Source organism: Mus musculus, chromosome 14, assembly GCF_000001635.26.
Source record: "Mus musculus strain C57BL/6J chromosome 14, GRCm38.p6 C57BL/6J".
In the NCBI taxonomy this organism is placed as follows: Eukaryota; Metazoa; Chordata; class Mammalia; order Rodentia; family Muridae; genus Mus; species Mus musculus.
Window position 1 is genome coordinate 121,873,899 of NC_000080.6, and position 26,691 is coordinate 121,900,589.

The 26,691-nt window shown below is 46.0% G+C and overlaps 1 protein-coding gene and 1 long non-coding RNA gene across 6 annotated transcripts in view; one reads left to right on the forward strand and one right to left on the reverse strand.

Annotated features, from left to right (window-relative positions):
* Positions 1–2,912: 2,912 nt before the first annotated feature.
* On the reverse strand, positions 2,913–5,510 carry 1810041H14Rik (RIKEN cDNA 1810041H14 gene). 3 transcript variants are annotated; one of them, NR_131000.2, is made up of 2 exons: positions 4,392–4,606; positions 2,913–3,113 (listed from the first exon to the last, which is right to left on the reverse strand). It is a non-coding gene; the product is annotated as an RIKEN cDNA 1810041H14 gene (long non-coding RNA). The 3 variants fall into 3 exon arrangements; NR_130999.1 differs by lacking the exon at positions 4,392–4,606 and adding an exon at positions 5,310–5,510 and having other exon boundaries at positions 2,961–3,113; NR_131002.2 differs by lacking the exon at positions 4,392–4,606 and adding an exon at positions 4,226–4,372 and having other exon boundaries at positions 2,961–3,113.
* Positions 4,661–26,691, forward strand: part of Ubac2 (ubiquitin associated domain containing 2) — a 142,477-nt gene continuing 120,446 nt past the window's right edge. The window contains exon 1 of one of the 3 annotated variants that reach the window (XM_006519492.3): positions 4,661–4,876. In XM_006519492.3, coding sequence (XP_006519555.1) covers positions 4,846–4,876 — 31 coding nt within the window. In that variant the 5' untranslated portion in view covers positions 4,661–4,845. The remainder of the gene's footprint in view (positions 4,877–26,691) is intronic. The other 2 variants (XM_030247988.1, NM_026861.2) reach the window with 2 other exon arrangements.

The window sequence follows — 26,691 nt, forward strand, 5'->3', positions numbered from 1 at the left end:
CACCAGATGGTCAGAATGCCCCCCTGTACAGTACATATATTAACTCTAGCAAAAATCAAGGCTTGGGGTAGGAGAGATGGCTCAGCAGTTAAGAGCACTTGTTTCTGCAGAGGACCTGGTTTGACTCCCAGCACTGACAAGGTGCCTCACAATAGTCTGTAACTCCAGTTCAGGGGATCTGGTGCCACCTTTGACCTCTGTAGGCATCAGACACACAAGATGCACATAGAGATATACAGGCAGAACATTCATACATATAAAATAAAAATAAATCTAAAAAAAGAAATTAAAGTGCCACATAGGTATCCTAACATACAATCCATACTCTGTTAGACAAAAGACCTTGTCTTCACTCAGTATAATATTATTTGTAGTATGGCGTTGACCTTCCCATCCAACCTCTTTTAGGCTTTTTGTGATGATCATGAGGAGAACGAGCCTAAACAGGAGATCTGGTTCATCGTGATGTGCAGGAAGAGTCACCTGACCTTACCAGTACACCACTTGGCCTCGTAAGTGTAATAATGGTGCACAAATCTATAACACAGAGCCCAGCGTGCTGTCTCCCTCCTCCTTTTGGGTTAGCCTATGCTATTCTCTTTCAAGTGTGTGATTTTTCTCTAATAAATTACTAAGAAGATGAGACCCATGGCCACACCTTCACCAGTGAAGAACTTAAAAAGGACCCTGGGAAGCCGGGCGTGGTGGCGCATGCCTTTAATCCCAGCACTTGCGAGGCAGAGGCAGGTGGATTTCTGAGTTCGAGGCCAGCCTGGTCTACAGAGTGAGTTCCAGGACAGCCAGGGCTATACAGAGAAACCCTGTCTCGAAAAAAACCAAAAAAAAAAAAAAAAAAAAAAAAAAAGACCCTGGAGACCACATCCCTTGCAGTGTGGTGGGAAACAGATGAAATGGGAAGTAAAGGAGGGGGCTCCAGAAAAGTGGTGTGGTGTGCTACAGTGTGTGCTCCAGAAAAGGAGGATACTCATGTTCCCTTAAAACACCCACACCATAGTATCCACATGTAATTCTCTCCACTCATAAAAAAAATTCTTTTACAGAATCCTAAAAGTTGCGAGCAGGGTGCTACAGTTCGATGGTCCTGTCCTCTGCTGGGTTTCGGAGTCATTACCAAGTCTAAGCATTTTTCACAATGAAGGCTCACATCCTTGGCCTTGGCCTGCCCCTAGAGCCTGTTTTACTCATGGGCCTTGTAGAAAGAGGGAGGAAATTGCCACAGTATGGAAGTAAGCTTCAACAACCACGAGAGTCAGTGGACAGATACAACTACCCTCTTGCTTTGTGAGGGACTTGCCCCAATGCCCTGGGTCTCAGTGAGATTATGCTTCAGTTTCCCACAGGGCTAGTTTGTTATGATTAATTCATATCAGTTAACTCCCTGCCCTCCCATTGGTAAAGTCTCCTTGGACTACTTCTCTGACAAAACTGGTCTCAAGGGTCTTTGGGAGATCCAGGCTGAAACAGAAGGCAAGAATAGGTGAAACTTAATGAGGTTCTATTGAGAGGGATACCAAATTACATTTTATTGGTTTTTTTCTTTTGTTTGTTTGTTTGTTTGTTTGTTTTTAGTTCTACTGCCCTGAAACCCCTTCCCCCTAAACCATCTGTATGTGCACTAAAAATGATCGAATACATTTTGTGTTTGTCTCATTGTGTAGTCTGAGTAGCCTTAAACTGGATTTATAGAACAGGCTGGTCTTAGCCTCACAGAGATCATCCAGAATGCTGGTACCAAGACCAAGTCTATGATAGTTTTTTTGTTGTTTGTTTGTTTGTTTGTTTGAATTTATTGAGGTAAGGGTCCTCTGTGTAATAGTCTTGGCTGTCCTGGACCTTGCTTTGTAGACCAGGCTGGCCTTGAACTCTCAGAGATCCACCTGCCTCTTCATCCCGAATGGGAGTGCTGGGACTAAAGGCATGTGATAGGTGCCTATGATAGGTGCATGGCCTTTGATAGGTATTTCTAAAGGGCTAATGAAGATTTTAGCTAAATCCACTTTTAGTAATTATATTAACTAAGTCTTTTGAATTCCAAGTAAATTTCCCATAGATTAAAACATATCCTGAAAACATAAGCTAACTTGCTAAGTCCTTTGTGAGTGGATTATCTAGCCTGCTATTATGAATATATTTTTAGATCTAGATTGCATTACTTTTTAAGCCTTAAGATTAACAATGTACACAGCTGGAAAGATGGTTCAGCCTTGGAGAGCACTGCCTGTTCTTTCTTTCTTTCTTTTTTTTTTTTTTAAGATTTATTTATTTATTATATGTAAGTACACTGTAGCTGTCTTCAGACACACCAGAAGAGGGCATCAGATCCCATTACAGATGGTTGTGAGCCACCATGTGGTTGCTGGGATTTGAACTCAGGACCTTTGGAAGAGCAGTCGGGTGCTCTTACCCACTGAGCCATCTCACCAGCCCCCTGCCTGTTCTTTCTTATGTCCCAGGTTTGGTCCTAGCATCTACATGGTTGCTCACAACCACCAGTAACTCGTTTCAGAGGATCTGGTGTCCTCTGCTGGTCTCCTTTGACACTAGGCACACACATGGTGCACCTACATACATACAAGCAGACCCTCATACATGTTAAATAAAAATGAGCCTTTTAAAAAAACATTAGGAATACTGTTCTAAGCCACTGTCTTCCAAACTAGCCTTTATCTACTACAGATAGGAACTGTGAAGAAATCTCTGAGAATGATTAAACGCTGAAAATGTTAAAATTCTTCAATATTAACCCTGCGTGCAACTTAATCCCTTCGCTTAACACTTCTGACATAGGTAAAATATATATCTAAGTTGTCCCATATTTTGGTATCACTACTTTTTTATTATAAAAACAAAATTATGTACACTTGTTACAGAGTAAATATTTTAAAACAACAGAATGGGAAATGCTTTATTTCAGGTGCAGAACAAGACGATCAAGCCTCTTTTCACAAAATAATCTTTAATTCAAGGAGCTAATGGGTTCTCAGTAAGATTTTTGGTGACTTGGGTTGTCAGTGACTTGCACACTGGCTGTTGCTACTTCTTGGTGTTTATAAATCCAGGTGACCAGAACTGCTGCACTGATGTTCACGATACTGGAAGAGGAAAAAAAAAAGTGTTTCCTGTGGAATAATTTTCAAGAGTTTCAAGTTTTGACCACTTCATTTTTGGTATATTTCCACTCAAGTGTTTTCATTTCCTATGAGCCCTGAATTTGTGACGATTGAGTTTTCATGTTGATATCAGTCAGTATGTGCAACTGCTACAAAACTTCTGACTACTGTTCATCTCACAGCTTTCTATCTTTTCAGATTTCAGATCTTCCAAACATACTAATGTTCAACGGAATGAGGAATTTACTTCATTTCTTCCTCTCTAACCCTGATTAGATAATAACCTTTTATAGTTTATATTAGTTTACCATAAGTGGTTACTATCTATAATATATAGGACTTAAGTAGACAGGATTAAATTTCAAAACAGTAATTTAAGAGACATAATGTGACTTTGAAGCTTTCCTTAAATCTACACTATCCCCCTCGTTTCTATGTATTTAACCACTATAGGGCCATTTCTTAGATGAATCAGGCAAAAATGTCCAAATTCAACCATTCAGTTTTGACACCGGGTACTTTCCTAGGCAAACCATTTTAAGGAAGAATGCTTTTAATGCCTGGCTCAATACCCTGTGGGGATTCCCTGCGCACTTCTCTCTTTTTAGTTTGTTGTGATGTTTTGGATGAAGTATATGAAGAAAAGCTCACCCAGAGTAGGTCTGGAATTAGAAAAGCAAGCACTTAGATTAAATGGCATTTTTCCCTCCATAAAATGTCAAAGTTTAAATGGTGGCTTCTAGATTACTTGCAACTGGGGATCTGCCTTAACACGCACTTGGTCGTCCTGCAGTTCCAGTTGGTTTATCAGGCGCTGGTTAATTGGAAAACCTTACTACTCATGGATGAAAAAGAACGGGAAAGGAAAAATACACGTTTTAGCATTACTACAAAAATCGGCCGGGTCTTCTGAACACCCTTCAGTGCTCCCAGGGACCCCATAGTTTGAGAACCAGTCTTAAGTGGGCTACAGATTTTGTGGGAATCAGCTTCTGCGAAGATCATAAGGAAATAATTTTCCTGCGAAATAACTCAACTGGATGAACATACAGTCCCCCCCCCCCCCCCCAAGCCCTGGCTGTCCTGGAACTCACTCTCTAAGACCTGGCTGGCCTCGAACTCAACCTCCCAAGTGCTGGGATTAAAGGCGTGCGCCACCACTGCCCGGAACAGAAAGCTAAGTGTATTTTTAAAACTTTTTCTTCTACTAGCCGTCTTGTCCACCCTCACCCCAGCAACCCCAGGTGCTTGGTGGGTCACCGGAAGCAGACTGTTCACTGAGCGCCAAGGCCCACACGGAAGTACTGAGCATGCGTGGGACTCGCGGCCGTCTCGCCCAGTGAAAGGTCAGAGGTCTCGAGAAAGGCCTGGTGTTCTGTGGCGGAAGAACCGGCTCGCTCACGGCGCTTCACGCCGTAAGGTTCTGTACTGGGAATTCTGGCATGCGCCAAACCCGCCCCGAACTACCGGAAGCAGCTACCATCCGGCTCGCCCGCACCTACGCACTTCCTCTCTGGGAAGGAAGGGGCGGGCTCTGGCCGAGTGTGCACGCCCCACGGGCTGCGCATGCGCCTTCTTCCTGGCGGCTCCGGAGCGCCTCGCCGGGCCGACTTCGCTCGCTGGTTGACAGTGCGCCTGCGCGGTCGCTGGGGGCTCTCCACCTCTGCCTCCCCTCCCCCTGACGCCCCGCGGGGGCTCCGGGCCCGGCGGGACCATGTTCACCAGCACCGGCTCCAGTGGGCTTTGTGAGTACCGGTTCCCTCATCCTTGGGCCGCCCTTCGCTCCATTCCGAGCTCTTCCCGGACCCGGCTCGGGGCAGCGGGGGACTCGGGGTTGCAGGAGGCTGGGGGCCCCTTGCCTCCCGCGCCCGAGCCTTGTCAGTTCTTGCTCTTAGGGGGCAGCGGGCGCCGCACCCACCATAGCCCCGAGGGCCGAGGGGGTGCCACGTCCATTCCGCTCCCGGCGTCTCCCACAAGGTGCGCAGCAGCTCCTGCCCTGCTGCAGGTGGGCTGGGCAGTTAGGGTCCAGCCGGGTGCCCCGCTCATCTCGTGGCCCGGGCCCACGCACGCACTTGGCGACTCGAGTGCGGGGCTGGAAGATGTTCCCGTGGGGGCGACGCTGGAACCCTGCTCGGTTCCCTCTCCCCCTTCATTCATACAGGCTTCTTTGGGACCCACCTGATTCCTGGAACGTGTGAATTTCATCCTCCGCTCCAGAATCTGCCCCCTCAATATTAACTTCCACGTACATCTTACCCGTTGTCCTTGAAGAGTTTTTGCGAGCTGAAAAAGTGAGCGCTTTTCAGTGAAGTTAGGAAGTCACTTGGCAAGAGAATGCAAGCTTTGCTTCTGGATGCCGCTGCACTCTCCAGGAGTGTCTGCGGTGGTCAGCAGGTAGAGGGCGGAGAAGTTTATTCAACCTCCAGGCACCCCCCCCCCCCACGACATTATGTTGAGTTGACTTTAGAGAGTGGACTCTTAACTAAACAGTGTTGAGATTAGGCATTGATACACTAACAGCAAACTGTTTGAACAAGCCGCAGTTCGCAGTTTCTTTCTCTGTCGGTATTTCCCATCTCTGCGTGTGAAGTTAATGTTGCTAGAGCACAGAAGTGCCTGGCATCTCCAGATGGTACATTCTGTTGTGAACGTCATGAGCCTTTCAAAGAACACTCCTGTTACATAGTCTGAGAGCTGACTGTCAGAGCCAGCGACATAATTTAAAGTCGTCCTCACCTCTCACCGTAATCTCAGGCTTTGAAGTAGGTTTAATGTTGTTTATGATCTCCATATTTAGTACCTAATTTAAGTTATGGAAACGTTGACGTATTGGCCCCAGAATCCATCAGAACTACTAGTGAGTTGGTCTTCAAACTACTGTTTGGATGAATAAGGTAGTGTGGCTTTCCTAGGGTTACACTATGTGGGTGGATCTGTCAACAGCAGATTTCTTCGATTTTAGTTGTTCTCAGCATCTTGAGGCACCCTTTTGTACCAAACATGTAAAAGTTAAAAAGTGACAGTCTGGGGACATGGCTCAGTGGTTATGAAGCTTGTCCTGCAGGCATGAATATCTGAGTTCTAATTCTCAATACCCATGTAAAAGCTAAGGCATGCAGTGTGTGTCTATAACTCACCAGTGAGAGGTGGAGGCAGGAGATTCCCCAGGGCTTTGCTGGCCAGCCAGTTTACTGTGTCAAAAAAAGTGGAGTGATTCAGAAAGACATCCCAATATCAGCATGCACACAGGTATACACGTGCACACACACGTGCGCACACATATGCACACGGGAGAAATCTGATCGAGGGCAGCACAGTATGGATTAGGTTGTAGTCGCATTTGTAGCACAGCTTTAAGAAAGGTAATCATTTGTTATAGCTGGCATGGGTGCGTGTTGAACAGGTGTGTTCTCAGGGCCAACTGTAGCCTAGGGAAAGCTGAGGTTATAGGTCCCTCTTGAGCTCCCTCGAGCCGGTGTTCAGAGCGGAGGAGTTACTGGGATGGCTTAGGTCATGCTTTAGGTGTGCATTTGACAAGCATCCAGGACCTGTGAACTGTTTGGTTTTGGAAACACGGTGTTAGGCAAGTCTTAGGTTCAATGTTTCTGATTTTGACAATAGAGCTTAGTGGTGGTTCTCCCTAGATCAGTCATTTGGCCGTTCCTGAATGTAATGACTTTTTCTTTTTCTTTCCTTTTGTTTTGTTTTGTTTTCTTTTTCTTTTTTTTTCAAGACAGGGTTTCTCTGTGTAGCCCTGGCTGTCCTGGAACTCACTCTGTAGACCAGGCTGGCCTCAAACTCAAGAGATCCACCTGCCTCTGCCTCCCAAGTTCTGTGATTAAAGGCGTGCGCCACCACCTCCCGGCTTGTAATGACTTTTCTTGCTTCAGTGTTTTCTCCTACATAGCTACTCCGCTGAGTGATGTCCTTTTAGGTAGGCAGCTGTGTGGCTCCGTGGTTAGGTCAAAGGTCTGATCCTGAGGAAGAAGCAAGCACCCTCAGAGGGGTGATTGATACATCTCTGCCTAGAGGCTGTGACTAGCCATCTTTCTGGCCATTTCCCGCACCTGCCTGCCCATCTGACATTTGTGATCAGGAGATAAAGGTGCTTTAGTGCTAACACTTCGCTCCCCTCCCGTTCATTCAGTTGAGGACCTCCTGAAGCCCTGCATGGTTTACATAGACAGTAATGTGGTAAACAGAGTAAAGGAGTCTAGCATCAAACAGGCCAGTCAGTAATCAAAGTGCTCTTCAGTACTGTCACGTGTAGTGGATGGTGGTCCTGGTAGAGGGCTGCTGTGTGTTTGCGGGAAAAGCCTGAGAAATGAAGGAGCCAGGCATGCTACGTACGGTTCCTTCAGAAAGTTGTTTTGAAGAAAGGAAGCAGCATGCACAAAGACAGAAGGTGCAGTGCAGCAGGATGTGTGCAAGGTTCTGCAGGAGGCGTGCGCTGCTAGGGCAGTGAACCAGGGGAAAGGGCGCTTGTGATTATTTCTTTGCCACTGTTTTGTTCTGTGTCAGTTAGGATTGGGTAAAAGTGCTTGTAGATAGTGTGCATAATGTAGTTTAAATTCTCACATGTAGACTAACCCTGTCACTAAATAATACATGTAACCATTTTATTAGTAAGAATTCTCATTACTCATAGCACAGAATATTTGCTTTGTATGATGCACCCAATAAGCACTAATTACCATGTTTAACATATCCCAGGTCTAGTTAGTTCGCAAGCAATTCAGTGTCAAGGGGCGGGGGTGGGGTGGGGTGGGGTGGGGGTGGAGAAGGGCAGCTGTGCTAAGCACAGTGGGGGAGAGACTTGGTTTTTAAAGTGATTTGCTGGTGCAAGGAGTAGTATTTGAACTGGTTGTTTGAGAGATGAGGGGCTGTCAGGCCCAACGGGCTCAGCATGGAGGACAAGGACAAGAGGCCAAAGCTATAAAGAATTAAATAAGGTCTTGTTGATGATGGGGAGAGTGAACAGTCCTGAGGTGAGGTCATGAGGACCATGGAAGGAGTGACGAAGAACCGGGGCCATTCTAATGTCTACAGAGGGAGAAGCAGAGGAGTTGGGGAAGCAGACTGAAGAATGGCTGAGGATGGTGTGCATATGTGCGCATGCGTGTCTGTGTGTGCACGCACATGCTTGAAGATGCCAAGGAGAGAATTCCAGGGTAGGGGCAGTTAGTAGACAGATGATGCCAAGATTGAAAACAAAGTCTGAAAAGTGACATTTTGGGGGAGGGAAGGGGCACACTCAGAAGCTTTCCAGAACTGCTCGTCCAGTTGTCACAGAGGTAAGTGAGGTTCTGGTGACCAAGGAGTGAGTGGGATGAAGAGGTGACAGTGAGTTAGCGATGCCATTCGAGGATGCGGATCACCAGGGGCAGACTGGTGAGCTGTACCTTAAGGTGGTCACAGGCACGGGGTGAGGTTAAGTCTGGAGAGATGTCCCTTATTAACACAGTTGGAAGAGACCCAGTGGGAAGTGTGGGCTTGAAGAGTTAGGAATAAATGGAAGGGTAAAGTACTGAGATGCAGGAGGAAATGACAAGGTCTAGGACCTTTGTGAGTCCGCTTCTCACTACGGGAAGAAAATGGGAGGTGGTTCTCAGCAGTGGAGCACAAGTTCCCCAATGCTGCCCGCCCCAGCAGTAAACAACCAGCCAGCTAGCCCAGAGCATCCCAGATGCCTTTCTGGGTCCCATCTCTAGAGTGACTTTCAGAAGGGCTAATTTGGGTACTAGAAATCTGGGCTTTCTTTTCTTCCTTCTCTGCATTCTTAAATCTGTCTTTTTAAAGGCTCTCCATGAGAGTCAGTGGAACAAATACCAAGGCAAGAGACTGCCCCACAGGAAGGGCCAGAGAACAGTCAGTCAGTGGGGAGATGCCCAAGGCCTGATTAAGATGGTAACACTGAGAACAGGCAGTGCCCTAGTTTGCTTTCTATTGCTGTGATAAAGATACCAACTTGGGGAGGAAAGGTTTATTTCCCCTTATAATTTTCAGTCCATGTGGCAGGAGGCTAGGACAAGAACTCAAGTCAGGAACCTGGAGCAGAAGCTGAAGCAGAGGCCATAAAAAAGTGGTGCTTATAGACTTGGTGCCCATGGCTTGCTCAGCTACTTTTCTTTTACAACTCAGGACTACCACCCACAATGGGCTGGGCTTTCCCATGTCAATCATCAATCATTAATGAGGAAAATGCTCTACAGACAAGCTAATCTGATGGAGGCAGATCCTCAGTGGAGACTCTCTTCCTACATTTGTCTATATTTATGTCAAGTTGTCCAACACTAACCAGTGTAAACAGCGTCGGGAGGACTTGAAAGGTTTGAGGCAGGCAGGGTGTGTTAGTCAAGCCTTTTAGATTGAGGGGAGGTGATGGGTTTCTGGCAAGGGCAGCTGGCTACATCATGGTGTTACCATTCACTAAAGTAGGAAGTGCAGAGAAAGAGAGGTGGGCAGGAACCGCAGTGACTGCAGCAGAGGCCGTGCATGGGTAGAGCTGCTGGCCATTCTGGTCTGTGCAGGGTGGCCAGGAGAGGCCAGCAGAGCAGGCAGTGGTGGACATCTTTTCTCTGGCCTGGCTGGACCTTCTGTCTGTAGTGTAAATGCACACCCTTCAGCGTCTTCATGCTGTCCCTTTGTAGTAACTATGCATCCCCAGACTGGGATCCTCCTGGTGTAACAGCCTTGTCTGGCACTTCTCTCTAACATGGCCAGTCTAGAGCCTTTTAGTTAAGTATACCATTTGCAATTTCGTCTAGACTCAGCCACTGCTATTCCTGGCTTGCTGTGCATGTTGAATAAGATTCCAACTATGTGTTAATTTTGGTCTCGGATCCAAGCTAAGCCATAGGCACAGTTTTACTGTTAAGTTTCTTGGATTTGGCCATCCCTGTCGGAGATTGTTCCACAACTCACACTCAGCCAAACAAACAAACAAAACCATACAATACAGAAGGGGGCTGGAGAGATGGCTCATGGTTAAGAGCACTCACTGCTCTTCCGAAGGTCCTGAGTTCAAGGTCCAGCACCCAAATGTCGGCTCACAACTGTCTGGTACCCTCTTGTGGTGTGCAGATGTACAGGCAGACAAAAGTATCTATATACATGAAGTAAATAAGCAAATCTTAAAGCAATCAAACAAAAACAATACAGAGAACAGGCTATCATCTGGGCACTCCATCACCTTCCTGCTTGTTTCTGTGTGTTCTTTCCCCTACTTGTTACATTTTTCTCTTTCTAAGGCTATCATTGTTATTCTTTTAGCCCTCTTCTGAGAGAACAAGCCTGGCACTTGGCCAAGCTGATATTTTGTCCCGTGGATGCATCAGAGTCTCTTTGGAGACTTCCAGAGCTGGGAGCCTCTCACTTGCTGCTCGCTTGACCTGGGTGTGCATCTTTCATGGTGAAACAAACCATCTGTCCTTCAGATCCTTCATGATAGAAAGGACAGTGGGATTGCTGTAGTAAAACTCCTAGAATTTTGCCTTGCTAAGTGTTTGGTCGGTGTGAGTGTTACCTGGTCTCTGGAGGCGTGTATCTCCTTGACCTTTGTATGCCCCGCCCAGCTCTCCCTCCCAGTGGCACCTCCTGCAAGCCTGTCTTCACGTCTTTTCTCACTGCCCCTCACCTTTAGCTCTCTGAGGTTTGTCTTCTATTTATGGGTCTGGCTGTGATGAGGGTGTTTCACCACACTGTTAACTCTGCTCTGGACAAAGCAACCAGAGTCATGTGACATTGAATGGTGCTGGCCCCACTGCTTTTAGGATTTTCAGATACTGTTTCATGTGTATGATTGTTTGGCCTGTGTACATGTGTGTGCACTACGTGAGTGCCTGGTACCCATAGAGCTGAGAAAAGGGCATTGAATTCCCAGGAACTGGAGTTTTGGAGGATTGTGAATCACCACAGGGGTGTTGGGAACCAAACCCTGGTTCCTCTGTAAGAACAGTAAGTACTTTCAACTGCTGAGCCATCTCCCTACCACCTCGAATGGTGCTTCTCCTTGTGGTGGTTGTTGTCTTTCTTTCCTTTTTCCTTTTCAGATAGCATCTCATTCTGCCCAAACAGGCTTCAGAATCATGCAGTCTCTTCCCAGCCTCCCCAGTGCTGAGCTGCAAGTGTGAATTGCTACACCCAGTCTGGTTTCACCCTCCCCCCACCCCTCCCCCCCAATCTCTTCATTCCCCGTGAACACATGTACTTAGTGTCTGCAGAAGGCTGGAGATGTGGATACTCATTCCTGTGAGTCAGGAAGGACAAAAACTGCGTTCTTTGAGGTAACAAGTTGTGCTGGTTGACTTTTCTCAACTTGACACAATCCTAGAGTCTTTTGAGAAGAGGAACCTCATCTGACAATGTGCTTTCCTCAGATCACCTGTAGATAAGTCCTTGAGGCAGTTTCTTGACTAGTGATTGGTACAGAGGGCCCAGCCCACTGTGGATGGTACTACCCCTGGGCAGGTGATTCAGGGTTCTATAAGAAAGGGGGCTGAACAAACCAATAGAATGCAGACCAGTAAGCAGCACCCCTCCATGGCCTTTGATTAGCTCCTGCTTCCATGTTTGACACCCTCACTGCTGCCTGAGGTCTCTTAGCTCCTGGCCATCCAGCCTCACTCTCCTACTGAGGATCCACTGGCTGTGATCACAGGCTGATCATGCTACTAGGAGGAGAAGTGGAGCCTGAATGGCAACTGCCCACAGTGGGGTTGGCCTTGCCTTCTTACTTCAGTCCTAAGAAAATGCCTCACAAAGCTGGGCATAGGGTGCAATGCCTTCAAGCTCAGCACTCGGAAGTCAGAGGCATTGGATCTCTGAGTTTCAGGCCAGCCTGGTCTACATAGAGAGCTCCAAGTCAGACAGTGCTACACAGAGAAACCCTGTTGAAACCCTGTCTCAAAAACCAAAAAAGGAAGGAAGGAGGGAGGGAGATGCCTCACAGATATTCCCAACGCCTAGAAACCAATCCAATGGAGGCAATTCCTCAGCTCACAGCTCCTCTTCCTGGTGTGTCAAGCTGACACCCGGTATGGCATGAAGTGTTGACTAAGACACCAAAATACAAGGCTGCTTCACAAAAGGGAGTCCCTAACCCAACCCACTCAACAATACAGATGACACCTAAGTGCCTACAAGTCCAAACTGGGAAACAGGGAAGAAAAGCTTCTCACCTGTGAACAAATACTGAACTGTTAGCACACTGAACTGGATACTTGTAACTTTTTAAAATGAGCCTCTGCGCCATAGCATCAATTGCTTAAGATGACGAGCCATAAACATATGTCTGGTTTTTTACTTCTACTAATCTAAATTCTGAGGACCCAGAAGAGTGACTGGCCCACAAAAATGGTCTTTAAGTGTCTATCTGTTGAACCAGTAGACAGATCAGTGAAGGGACAGCCTTAAGCCTAACAGTGTAGATGACAGGCACAGTGTATGTACACCACCATTCTCTTAGTTGGGTGAGGAAACTCCATGACAGAAAGCAGCGTGGGGAGGAAAGGGTTAATCAGCTTATGCTTCCACATCACTGTTCTGGGGTTTGGACATACTTCATTCCTCACTCTTGTTCCTGGCCTGCTCCCCACAGCTCCCCACAGCTCCCCACAGCTCCACACAGCTCCACACAGCTCCACACAGTTCCCCACAGCTCCATGGCTCCCTGGCCCCACAGGCAGTGCCATTCCTTGCAGGTGAACCTGAGCTATACAAAAGTTAGCTGAATATGAGCCTGAAAGATGTCCAGTAACTGGGGTCTCTTTGGGGTCTCTGCTTTAGTTTCTGCCTGGGCTTGCCTCAGTAACAGCCATAACCTGTAACCAAATTAACCCTTTTGGCTCCAAGCTGGTTTTGGTTATGGTATTTATCAAAGCGGCAGGAAATGGATTAGAATAGTTCAGCTTTATCATCTTGTTTAAGTTGTCTTTTGTGAGCAAAGGATAGTTTAGTTGGGTTTTCAGCGGTGACTTTAAACTTAATGCATTTCTGCTTTAATCAAGTCTGAGTTCTCCATGCTCTGCGCAGTTGCTTGTAAAGCCCAGAGTTGGCTTTATTCGTTTCATAAAAGTTTAGGGCTGTATGTCTGAAATGCCAAGAAACATACGGCTTACTTGTACATTTTAGCTGAGAAGGAAAAAAAAATAAACATTAACATTAACCGGAGCAGAAGGGAAGGATATTTCTTTACATTGAGAAATGGAGAGTAAGCCGGGCAGTGGTGGCCCACGCCTTTAATCCCAGCACTTGGGAGGCAGAGGCAGGTGGATCTCCGAGTTCGAGGCCAGCCTGGTCTATAAAGTGAGTTCCAGGACAGCCAGGGCTACACAGAGAAACCCTGTCTCAAAAAACCAAAAAGAAAAAAAAAATGAAAAATGGAGATTAGCCACCTTTTAGAAAGTTTATAAGATCAGTTCATTTTACTTATCTATTCTTTCGCTACACATTTATGTTTTTATTGTAAAGTTACTGATTTTGTTGTTAGAAAACTACACGTTCCTTAATCTTCTAATGTGTAGAAAATCACTAAGAATAATAAATGGCATTTATTGACATTTGGGATTTATTCCATTTTTTTCAACTACAAATAGGATAATCACTAAATAAATAAAAAGCCAATTTTCCACATTCAAACATTACTTTGCATTACTTTGTGTATGACTATAATTTACTCAACAGAATCTTTCGTATTGTTTTGCTTTTTTTTTTTGTTTTGGAGACAAGGTTTGACACTATAGCCTTGGATTGGCCTAGAACTCACAGATGGAGATCTTCTGTGTCCAACGGACGCTTTTATGATGGAATTGGGACTGTGTGTTGTTTGCTTTTGTGGTGGTCTGGCTTTCCCTATAACTCTAAGCATTTGTCTAGTATGCTGTCCTTGAGTAATGAGGCCCCCATTTCTACTCTATTATAATAATGCTGAGAGCACCTTGATTTCAAAATATTCCTAGCAATTCAAGAGGTAAAATAGAGCGAGGATGCGCGGTTGATAGAATAGAACCTAGTGCGCATGAAGGCTTGGATTCCATTTCTAGCACTGCACACAATCAGACGTGGTTGAGCCGGTCTGTGCAAGGAGACTTGAAGGTCAAAAGTTCAAGGTCCATTACCTAGGGAGTTTGAGGCCAACTCAGGATCTGTCTTTAAACAAAAATAAGGGTTAAGTAAAACATATAATAAGGTGTATGGTCTTTTGGCACAGTGCCAAATTCCAGACCTTAAGGGTAGTACTAAATTAAAACTTGATAGAAAGAAAAAGAGTTTTTGAGAGAAAAAGACTGCTTTACGTAATCTTTGCAGCTGCTCCGCGAAGATTAGGAAGATAGCTATTGTTTTCCTCATTGCAAGCCAATGTCCTGTCTCAAAAGCTGAGATTTGACCCATGACCCAGATTCATGTCCTCCATAGGTCACACAGTTGACACCCTGGTCTCTCCCTATCTGTAGCAGGACCAGGATCCACTTGCTTTCAGCAGGGATGTGCCTGTCATAGGTAGATCTTTATACCATGCATGTATGTCTGCACTTGTGTGCACGCGCACTTATTTATGCAAGCTTGTGTGGTGAGTGTGCATGTATATGTATGTGCTGTGGAGCCACAGGTCAGTGTTAGTGTCTTCCTCAGTAGGTCTTCACTGCGTTTTTTGAGACAGTCTTTCATTGAGCAAAGAGCTCATCCATCTAGCTAGACTGGCTGCCCACGAGTGTCAGGGATCTGTCTGTCTCCGCTCCCCACCTCCCCTACCCCCAGCTCCGCGGTTACAGATTTTATATGAGCACTGGGCATTGAACTCAGCACACATTTGCAAACACTTTACTGAGTCATCTCTCCAACCCGAGTTGCCTGCCTGCCTGCCTGCCTGCCTGCCTTCCTGCCTTCCTTCCTTCCTTCCTTCCTTCCTTCCTTCCTTCCTTCCTTTGTTTGTTTGTTTGTTTTTTTGAGACAGGGTTTCTCTGTATAGCCCTGGCTGTCCTGGGACTCACTTTGTAGACCAGGCTGGTCAGAAATCTGCCTGCCTCTGCCTCCCAAGTGCTGGGATTAAAGGCGAGAGCGCCACCACTGCCTGGCTTGAGATGTTTTTCTTTAGTTCATATGGATTATAGTAGCATTCTTCTTGACCATTTCTCTCAGTCTCTTTAATGTAGCTTGACACAATGGAGAGAGTGGACGCTAATATTTGGTTGTATTGTTATTTAATGTTCAGTGAAAATTAATACTTCCAAGGCACTTAGCAACCCTGCAGTGAAAAAGCACCGGGAAGGTGGCCCAGCATATAGAGCTCTTGCTTGGCTAGTCAAAGAGCTTCTGTTCAAGTGATTAGACTGGAACTGAGTCTCAGGGCCAGCGTAAAAGTAGGTGGTGGTGGTGGCGTGGTGGGTGAGTGTAGCCACTCCCCTGTAATTTCAGCCCGGGGAGATGGAGACGAGGCCAAGCCTGATGGTTAGTTCTGGGTTTGATGTCAGATGCTGCCTGAGAGGGTAACATGGAGCAGAGGATTTCCAGCATACATCCACACAAGTGCACACCCACCTGCACACAAAATAATACAAATATACATGCTCACCACATACACATGAGAGAGTTTTCATACATTGTGTGTGTCTTGTGGGGCAAGAAAGGAGCCATCAGGAGGAGTGGGGTGGGGACAGGAGGGTGATAGGGAAGGGAACAAAGCATGGTGACACACATGTGTGAAAATATAGCAGACTCATAAAAGGTTAATTAAAAAGATGTTGTTTTGTTTTGTCTTGTTTTGTGAGACAGGGTTTCTCTGTGTAGCTCTGGCCGTCCTGGAACACACTTTGTAGACCAGGCTGGCCTCGAACTCAGAAATCCGCCTGCCTCTGCCTCGAAAGTGCTGGGATTAAAGGCGTGCACCACCACTGCCTGGCGAGAAAGATGTCTTAACTTACTGAAATTCTAAACTACTTAGAGATGAAAATCCAGATGTAAGGAGAGCAAACTATCATGCTGGCAGATGTGATCCTCATTCCCATAATTGCTCCTGTATAAATGTTATCCCATGAACATGTGTACATGAAAACATTGTTCTTTCCTCTGCTTCCTTTCCTCCCTCCAATCCTCCCATGTCCCATGTCCCCTCTGCCCTGCCAATCAATGACCTCTTTTTCTTACTAGGTACTTTACTGTTTATTATTACTTATGCCTATACTGTCTGCATCTATCTGTCTGTCTCTCTGTCTCTTTCACACACACACACACACACACACACACACACACACACACACACCCCTTGGCTGGGTGTATATGATTTAGAGTTGTCCACTTTATTGGATAACCAATTAGGGCTCATCTCTAGAAGAGGCTAATTCTCCCTCCCTCAGCAGTCATTAGTTGCCTGTTGGTTTTGGTTTTATTGTTGTTGTTATTTTTGTTTTTTTGAAGCAGGTTTCTCCAGGTATCCCTGGCTGTTCTGGAACTCACTCTGTAGCCAGGCTGGCCTCGAACTCAGAGATCCGGTTGCCTCTGCCTCCCGAGTGCTGGGATTAGCGGTGGGCACCACCACGCCCTGCTTACTTGTTGCCTCCTGGTCTTTGTTGTGTGGGACCCAGTGAGACTTCCCTCTTCTGAGTTAGTATTTCTATTGCTGTTGTCTTTGTTTAGGCACCATATTGCCGAGGTGCTGTGGATGCAGCTTTCCTGTCATAGACTGGGGACATAATCTCATAGTAAACTTCTTGGTCATCTGGCTCTCAGAGTCTCTCTGTCCTGTCCTTGCTCTTCCTTGAGCTTCATGTGCAGTGCGTTCATTGAGCTGGGCTCCCCATGGTCCTGGAACTCACTGTGTAGACCAGGCTGGCCTTGACCTCATGAAGGTCCTCCTGCCTCTGCCTCCCAAGTGGGTGGATTCAAATGTATGTGCCACACTGCTGGCCAGTGTTTACATCCTTGAACAGGAATAATCACAGGTGTGGAGTTACAGGGTCAGAGGATGGGAAATTGTACAGCCACGCCCGCCTGAGAAGCTTGGGTTCCTCCTCTATGGTTGCCAGGGTTGAGGGCAGATTTTTCTCACCACACATTTGTGATCATCAGACATGATAATTTAAACAGTTTTGTCAATGGAGAGATTAAATGTTTCATTCTTGCTCTCTTCATTCAGTTCTTTGGGAGCCTGGGAAAGTGAATATTTCTCACATTTTGTGTGTGGCTTAGCCATTCATCTTACGTTTTTGGTTTCTGTATTTCAAGGAATGCATGTATGTATGCATGCATGTGCATGCACATACACACACTTTTTTTTTTTCCAAGACAGGATTTCCCTGGTTGTTCTAGAACTTGCTCTGTAGACCAGGCTGACCTTGAACTCACAGAGATCTGTCTGCTTCTCCCTCCTGAGTGCTGGGATTAAAGGCATGTGACACCACTCCCAGCCACAAGTATTTTTTAATTTATGAATTCCTGGCATAATCCGTAGATTCCAGTATGGAAATGAGCAATGAGCGCCTCTGTGAGTTTGAGGCCAGCCAGGACTACACAGTGAGGCCCTGCCTCAAAAAGAAACAAGAGATGGAATATACAGTGTACCCTCTGCACTTTGTTTCCTAATTATGTGTCATATGTGTATGGTGTTTCCGTCGTGATTCAATAGCAAGCCTTCCCTGATTTGCCTCTGAGTTGATTTTTATATGGAAAATAAAAATCATTAGCTCTTCTAACATTCATTGCTCTGGTTGTGTATTTATTGTGGAATCAAGGGCCATGGTTGCACTTACCAGGTTGGTTCTCTGTAGCTGCTCTTTGGGTCTTGTATCATCTGTCTTGGCATCTTTTTTTTGTTTTGTTTCCCTGCTGGAGTGAACTTTTCATGTGACATCATAGGCTGCGAACTTTATTTGCTTAGTATTTATCTGTGTGCCTGCTTGTCAGTACATGCACCATGTGTGCATAGTGCCTGTGGAGGACAGAAGAGAATATTCCTGGAACTAGAGTTACAAGTACCTGCGAGCCACCCCATGGTGGGGGTGCTAGGGAAGGAACCCTTGAGCTTTTGATCCTCCTGCCTCCACCTGAGCCCTGGGATTCCAGGCATCATGTTGCCACCCTGACCGATGCGTGATGCATTTCAGTGGAATGGGACCCAGTGCTTCACGCATGCTAGTCAAACATTTGGTCAGCTAAGCTTTGTACACCAGATGTTTGGCTGGGGCAGGGGCTGGCAAATGGCTGTTGAGAATTTGATAAGTCATTCCAGTCAGGTGGGCTCATCTCTTCTTGTGAATTTTCTCTCTGAGTGAAGTTGTCTGTCTGTCCAGCATCCCATCTTCTTCCCTGTCATCCTTACCGTCATCTTCTCTGAAATTTGACATCACCCCAAGCTCACGTCTCCTTTGAGACTTCCAGCCCTGTGTGTGCTGCTCCCGTTGTAGAATGTTACTGTAGGATTTTATTTGCTGGGTAAGCCTTCTTTCCAGGTAGGCTGTATGTGAGAAAGAATGTGAGAGTAGACTTGGGAGGGATATCATGGCCCAAGTGGCCCAGCAATGTGCTCAGTGGCATTTCTGCCACTAGAGGTAGCTTTAAACAGTATGGGGCCCTGGTTAGTTCATATTGTTGTTCTACCTATAGGACAGCAGATCCCTTTAGCTCCTTGGGTACTTTCTCTAGCTCCTCCATTGGGGGCCCTGTGGTCCACCTGGAGCTCGTGTCTCTATCTGCATATGAATCAGAAAATGGCCTAGTTGGCCATCAGTGGAAAGAGAGGCCCATTGGTCGTGCAAACTTTATATGCCTCAGTACAGGGGAACGACAGGGCCAAGAAGTGGGAATGGGTGGGTGGGGGAGTTGGTGGGGGAGCGTGTGGGGGACTTTTGGGATAGCATTGGAAATGTAAATGAAATAAATACCCAATTAAAAAAAACAGTATGGGGCCCAAGAGTAAAGACCATTTAGTCTTCCTTAGTCACAGCTCTACTACAGACAAAAGTCTCAGTGTGTTCTTACAAATACCTCTCTCTCTAACATCATTTTCCCATTTTAACAGAACAGGAGGCAGGCCGAGTTTTCAGCCAACAATAAAATTAGTAGAACTGAGTACCTTTGTTTTGTTTAGAAGTGTGGTTAGTTTTGCTGTTATCATCTCTAATTACCAAGGGATACTTTTTTGTCATAGTGACAGAGTTCTCTTTAAAATTAATGCATGCAGATTATAGTATGGGGACTTCCAGGACGAGGAGGACACTGATGATCCTGTGGTGGAGAGAGGGTGAGGGTGCTCTATACTGTAACCTTTCATGTTCTTTCCCAGAGCTTCCCAGCGCCCTGGACTCACTTGAAAGGATACACTTCTCTGGCATCCTGAGGATTGTTATCTCAGGACGGCTGGACAGGAGGCGCAGCAGACAAGAGCCTCAGTCCATGGTGTCTGGCTGGGATTCTGTCTCCCCCACTTTCTGGATTCCTTGCTTTTATTTGGCTCTTTACTCTTCTGGACTTGGTTTTAGTGTTTGAGGTTTGAGGTGGGCTTTTCTTTCTTCACCCCTATGGCTGGAGGTGTATCTGTCAGTTTCTAGCCTTTGTCTGCTCACAGACTAGTGAGGGACTAGGAGGCCATGTAGATGCTCAGACATAAATGGTTTCTACCTTGATCCTCCTAGGAATTCTTATCAGAGAGACTGCCCCTTAGATCATCCAAGCTCTGAAGTCAGGCTCCTCCCTAGCTGCCCTGTAAATGTGTGCTTCACGTGTGGCCAGTCTAGGGATGCATACAGCCCATCTGCTTCTTTCCTCTGATGTCCTAGTGCATGTCATTTTAGTATGTTGTAGCCCTGGTGTCTTTACCTAACCTGCCTTTTTGGGTTGAGGAGCTGAGTCTGTGAACACTTGGACTCTTTACGGAATGTCCCGAGGTTGTTACCCGCAGCATTTTCATGGACTTTGGTCTGACGATTTCTGTCCTGTCATATATTGGCATTGCTGATGGATGCCTGCTTCAATACTGCTTCCACAGACTGGGGCCTGGGTAGGCCACATGTCTGTTAGGAGTGGGATTTGTTTGCTGACACTTTACAAATAATCCAGACTTCTCGTGAGGTGAGTGACCTGGCACTTTTAGGGCTGAACTGTTGCGTGGCAATGGGGTCTCTTCAGTGTGCACTGCTGTCTCTACATGGACTTCCCTGCTGCACTGAGCATGCCTGGGCTCAGATTCTTAAAGCACCTCAGATTTCCACACTTTGAAATTCTGTTTCTTTATCTCTCACAGTTTAGTGTACAGGTAGAGAACTTTTCTTTCAAGCCCCTTGCCTCACCTTCCAGAGCTGCTGCTTCTGTGAAGATGGCGTCCTGTGCTTATGAAACACTGGTCTCCCCTTTCACTCTGTGTGTCATGTAGTGAGTACTTTTAACAGTCACTGTTCTTTGTGATTAATGAAGGGTTAATATTACATTAAACCTTCCCAATAAGTATAAACCCAACTGTGCTAACACCAAGTAAGTCTCGGATGCTAATGCTGATGCCCCTGCGCACTCTGCAAGGCTGCTGTGTTTTCCTACGGCCTGGAGCTGGCCTGCACCCTCAGGGCTCTCAGGACCACAGCCTTTTTACGTTTTTATTGCCACTGCTCTCAGCTCTTCCTCTCTGCATATTTTAGAAAATTGAGAAGTGTAAGAGTGTGTGTGTGTGTGTGTGTGTGTGTGTGTGTGTGTGTGTGTAGAGGGTAAGTCCTACTTTCTCTTTCTTTTCCCCCCTCTAGCACCTTCCTAATACTTTCTTCTGTTTATTTTCCTGATAGGCCTCACCACCACTAGTACTTTAACAGGTGTTTATTGGTTCTTGTCCTGAGCTAGGCACTCTGCCTGACTGCCAGGGCACTTCTTGTGAGTGAGGTGCAGCCCATGCGGCAGGCGCCTGGGGTCATTGAATGCTCCCCAGTGCTTTAGGGGCAGAAGGTCAACCCTAACCCTAACCCTGATTCATGGATGGCTTTCAGTTTGTTTTTTGTTTTGTTTTGTTTGGTTTGGTTTTGTCTTAACATCTAAACACTCTTGGAAGATGGGAGTAATAGGAATAAACCCTTTGACCCCTGGCAATCTTACAAAGGTCTTTGTGGAGATGGTCACCAGAAGCTTGCATTCCTCATACTGCGGTGTAGTCACTGAAGACAAGTCCTTTAGGATTCATCCCAGGAAGCTGAGTAGCTTGGAAACTGAATTTCGAGGAAGCTAAAGGCTCAGTGCTCAACTGGCTCTGCTTGGGAACTGAAATGTGTGGAAGGGGAAGGCTCAGTGCTTGACTGACTTGGCTTTTGTACAGTTCCACCCTTGTTTTCTGTTTAGTCCTTTCTCATAAAAAGTTTGTGCAAAAGTTACATTATGAGATACTGAAGCATCCCTTAAGCAGTCAGTAATGGGAAGATCAGTGGTGCGGTTGGGTATGGTGGTCCTTCTTTGCAAGGGTGTGAACCACATTGGGTTTTTTGACATACACTTTTGCAGGCCAGACTTGTGGGGGCAGATTGTGTTGCCAGGTTGCTGCTCCCCTGTGTGTCTGGTGTGCCTGCATCTTGTAATAGCTCACACGGTTAAGCAAAACCTGTGGTTAGTGTCTTCAGTGCTCAAAATGTTCAGGCAAAATTCACATAGCACGATTCTTGTTCCAGCCCTTTAAAGCATTAACTTACTGGCATTGCTGTGTGTGTATTATGGCATGCTGACGTGTCACGTAGCAAGTACAGAATTTCACTCCTCTCCCCTCAACAGGATTCTGTTGTATGGAGCAGGTTTTAGTCTCTTCATTTGTTGGTGGTCCCTTGGTTGTGTTTTACGTATTATTATAATACTGCTTTAAACATTCATATATAAGCTTTTGTTTCAAATTATGTTTTCACTTTTCCTGGGTATATGTCTAAGAGTGGAATTTATGAGTCATATGGTTATTTTATAAGAAAGTATGTGTGTGTGTATGTGTATGCATATATATATGGAGAGAGAGAGAGAGAGAGAGAGAGAGAGAGAGAGAGAGAGAGAGAAAGAGAGAGAGAGAGTGAGAGTGTTTGTGTGTGTGTCAATCAGGCAGAATCGGGTCCAAATAGTAGCCCCTTTCCTATCAAGCTGTGATTTGGAGCAAATTATTTAATCATCTTTCTTCACCTAATGTCTATGAGCAGTGAATTCCTGTCTCTAGATAATAAGGACTCAGGAGACATAAGAAAGCCTTTTATCAGGACAGTTTAGTGTGTGGGGTAGTCATTGTGTTCATTATTTTATAGTGACAGGGCCTCCTGAGCCTAAGTGGTATTGGCCGTACAGACAACAGTGTGTACTTTTGTCACACCCAAGAGAAGCCAGAGATTAGCAGCTCTGAGGAAATCTTAACTTTGGTGTTTCATAGCACTTGGCATGGATGATTTTCCTTTTATTTTAAGAAGTATCTGTCAGAGAAACGACTTTTAAAAACCTTGCTTGTTTAATGCTTGAACTTTTATGTGGGAACTACAGTTTGCTAGTGACTGGCCTGAACTCTGAGCATGAGGATATGACAGACTTCTCCCTGAATAAGTAACTAGTTAAAAATTACTTGGGAGGCAGGGGCAGGTGGATTTCTGTGAGTTCAAGTCTGGCCTGCAAAGCGAGTTTAGGACAGCCAGGGCTCTGTTACACAGAGAAACCCTGTCTCAAAAAACAAAAAAACCCCACGTTTCCATTAAATTAAATTTGTATAAAAAGCAAGGTGTCTCATGACTAGACCATGATTATCATTGTTAGTATTTGACAGATGCTTTACTTACTTATTTATTATTATATGTGAGTACCCTGTAGCTGTCTTCAGACACCAGAGGAGGGAGTCAGATCTCATTACAGATGGTTGTGAGCGATCATGTGGTTGCTGGAATTTGAACGAGTGACCTCTGGAAGAACAGCCAGTGCTCCTAACTGCTGAGCCATCTCTCCAGCCCTTGATAGATGCTTTACAAAACACCTACTTATGTACTACTTTTTTAAAAAGTTTTGTATGATTCTATATGCCACTAATACTGTTTTTGGAACATCTTTCTATTAGGTAGTATTTTTATACTACTTATTTCTTAGTGTCAAATGATATTCTATCTTACATGTAGATCATCATTTAATATTCCCATTTTCCTTTTGGGCATTTACAGGTACCGTTTTCACAGTAATATAGGCAATGCCAGGAGAGCATCTTCATGACAGATAAAGTCTGTGCATATCCATGGTAATTATTGCTGTGGCCTGAATCCTGTGTGTGTGTGTGTGTGTGTGTGTGTGTGTGTGTGTGTGTGAGTGTGTGTGTGTGTGTGTGTGAGAGAGAGAGAGAGAGAGAGAGAGAGAGAGAGAGAAAGGAGAGAGAATATGAGAAAGTGTGTGTATGTGAGAGAGAGAGAATGTGAGAGAGAAAGTGTGTGTATGTGAGAGAGAGAATGTGAGAAAGTGTGTGTGTGAGTGCATGTGTGTGTGTGAGAGAGAGAGGAATGTGAGAAAGTGTGTGTGAGTGTGTGTGTGTGTGTGAGAGAGAGAGAGGGAGAGAGAGAGAGAGAGAGAGAAAGAGGAGAGAGAATGTGAGAGAGAAAGTGTGTGTATGTGAGAGAGAGGAGAGAATGTGAGAAAGTGTGTGTGAGTGCATGTGTGTGTATGTGAGAGAGAGGAGAGAATGTGAGAAAGTGTGTGTGAGTGCATGTGTGTGTGTGTGTGAGAGAGAGGAGAGAATGTGAGAAAGTGTGTGTGAGTGTGTGTGTGTGTGTGTGTGTGTGAGAGAGAGAGAGAGAGAGGGAGAGAGAGAGAATATGAATGAGAATGCGTTTGAGCTTTCTACCATAGTGACAGGTGCCTGGGAAGAACAATTTCAGAGAGGAAAGATTTGCTTCAGATCATGGCTTTAGAAATGCTCTCCTGTAGGGCTGTGTGAGGCAGGGTACCGTGGTGGTGAGGGTGTATGATGGAGAGGGTTGCTTCATGGGTGGGTGGAAGAATGGAGAGAGAGGCTGTGTTGGTTGCCACAGAGGGTGGAGGGGAAGGGGAAGAAGAAGGGAAGGGGAAGAGGGAGAGAAGAGATGGAGGAGGACACTTGGAGAAGCACAGTTCTACAGCAGGCCATTTGCCTCTGAGTTAACCCAGTGATGTTTAGTCCCAGTGCCATCCAGGCACTGACCACACCATGCTGCTCTCAGACCAGGCTTTCAGTAGCCTTTGGGGGTGGTTTCACATTAACACACAGTTACACGTCTTAGTTTTGATCATTTCAGCATGTAGTAAGTGTGCACCACACTGTTCTGCTGTCTCCATTCGAAGTTGCATGTGCTTGTTATGGACAAGGCACCGCTGTGATTCGTTAGTGCTTATTTATTTATTTAATGTTTTATTTGACACTACTAGTGTTCTGCCTGCTTGTATGCTATGTGTGAGGGCATCAGATCCCCTGGAACTGGAGTTATAGATAGCTGCGAACTGCCATGTGGGTGCTGGGAATTGAACCCCGGGCCTTTGGAGGAGCAGCCAGTGCTCTTAACCACCGAGGCATCTCTCTAGCCCCTGTTAGTGCTTCTCGTGACCGTCTATGTGTCTTTCTCGTAACCGACAGCAGGACTGTGGTGCTGCATGGCAGTGAAATGTAGGATGTGGTCGTGGTAGGATCAGATTGCCGGGGTTTGACTTGTAATTCCGCTGGTTGGTTGCTTGCTAGGCTGCTGTGAGATTCTTCTTGTGCATCTTCTCTGTATGCTCAACCTCAGAGCTCACTCAGTCTTCCTGGAGTGCCACGTGGTGTAAGCTTCTGATTATGCTTGCTTCTTCATTTCTCCAGTAAGGCTCTTTCCACCCCACCGACACCTCAGTCGTCTAGACTGTTGGTACAAATGTAACTCTACCAGGTGCATTTGCCAGGCTTCTCACAAAGTCCTTGCTGATCTGTCACATTTGCTGGGAGCCAACCGGATAAAAAAAGTTGCTAGTTCTTTGAGAGTTTTGTACAATACATTTTGGTCAAAATCACCTCTCAACTTTTCCCAGACCTTTTCTTTGCCCACCTAGCTCTGTGACCTTTTACAAACACCAAAACCCTCAAGATAATTTGTGCTGCCAAAATATTCTTGGATATATGGTTTTCTCCTAGAGTGTGATCAGTGTACTTGGGGCTGTATTCCCAGAGAAAATGCTCTTCTCTCCACAGCTCACAGTTGTCAGCAGCTTTGCTGTTAGGGGTGGGACTGTGTGCTCTATACTCCTGAGAGCAGGTCCTTGGGGCTTGCTGAGTTCATGCAGACAGCGGGGATGGGGGGAGTGGGGGGGTTGGGTGTGTGTGTGTGCTTTCCCAGTCACCGTCACCACCTCTGCTTTCACACTCTTTCCGCCCCCCTCTTCCTCAGTGATCTCTGAGCCTTGGTGGGTGGAGGGTATACATTTTTGGGCTGAATAGTCTATAATCTTTTACTCTCTGAAGCTTGGCTAGTTGTAGGTCTGTGTTAATTACTTTCTATTGCTAATAGAAGCTTCTCTGAGCGATCCATTGGACTGAACAGGGTGTGCCAAAAGTGGTTCAGGAACTTGATGATGCTATCTTGTGTGCCCCCCTGCCCCACCCTCCAGGCCCTTCACTTTGGTGCTGTGCACATCCCAAAGCTAACTGCCTGCCAGCTTTGTCACATCTTCCCTGTCCTGAGTGCCCAAGCTCAGGCCCTTGTTGTTATGCAAAGTCACTTACTTCTTCTGTGTAGTGCTCACCTTGAGGGTTATTTTGAGAGTTAGACTGTGATTCGTTTATTTACCATCAACGGTACTGAATACCAGGTGTTGTTTGAACTGTGGGGATAGAATAAGGAACAGACAGAGAAACCTTCTGCCATCATAGAGTCTGTCCGATGATGGAGACGGGTTAAACGAGCACTGTGAAACTAGCACAGCAGAGTGAAGCCCTGAGGGAGGTGTGTGCAGTGGGCCCTGGTCGTGAGCAGACCGTTCTGGAGAGGTGGGGAGAGGTGCCCAAGGCCCTGGTACAGGAAGGAGTGAGTGCCAGGAGCAAGGCAATAAGAGTAAACAGGGCTAGCGTGTGTGTTAGTGCTAGAGGCAATGTAGAGCCGAAGGGGGGGGGGGAGGGCTTGTGTTTTCCTTAACATACCGTATTTTATTTAAATTTTATTTTTGAAATTGTAATTATACAAATTCCCCCCTTCTTTCCCCTCTCCAGATTCTCCCACATGATGTCCCAGACTCATGGCCTTCTTTGCTTGTTATTCCGTGTTAGTGAGACTCATCACAGTTTGATGTCTTTTATCCCGTTCATGTGGTAGATTACATTGATTAGTTTATATCCCACTTGCCCTGGATAAAATTGAAATGGTTATATAAAAAATAAGTCATTTAGTGTTTGGTTTGTTTGAGTGGTGGGCGGTTGTTTGGGAGTGTGCATTCCATGGGGGTCAGACTACTACCTGTCACGTCCCACTCGACCGGCAAGAAAGACACAACCATGGCAAGCTTTATTGCTTCTTCAGGATGGAAGACCCCGACCCTGGAAAATGGCGTTGCTTATATAGCCCTCAGCCATGGCGTTTCAGCACCTGATGTGGCGTGTCAGCTC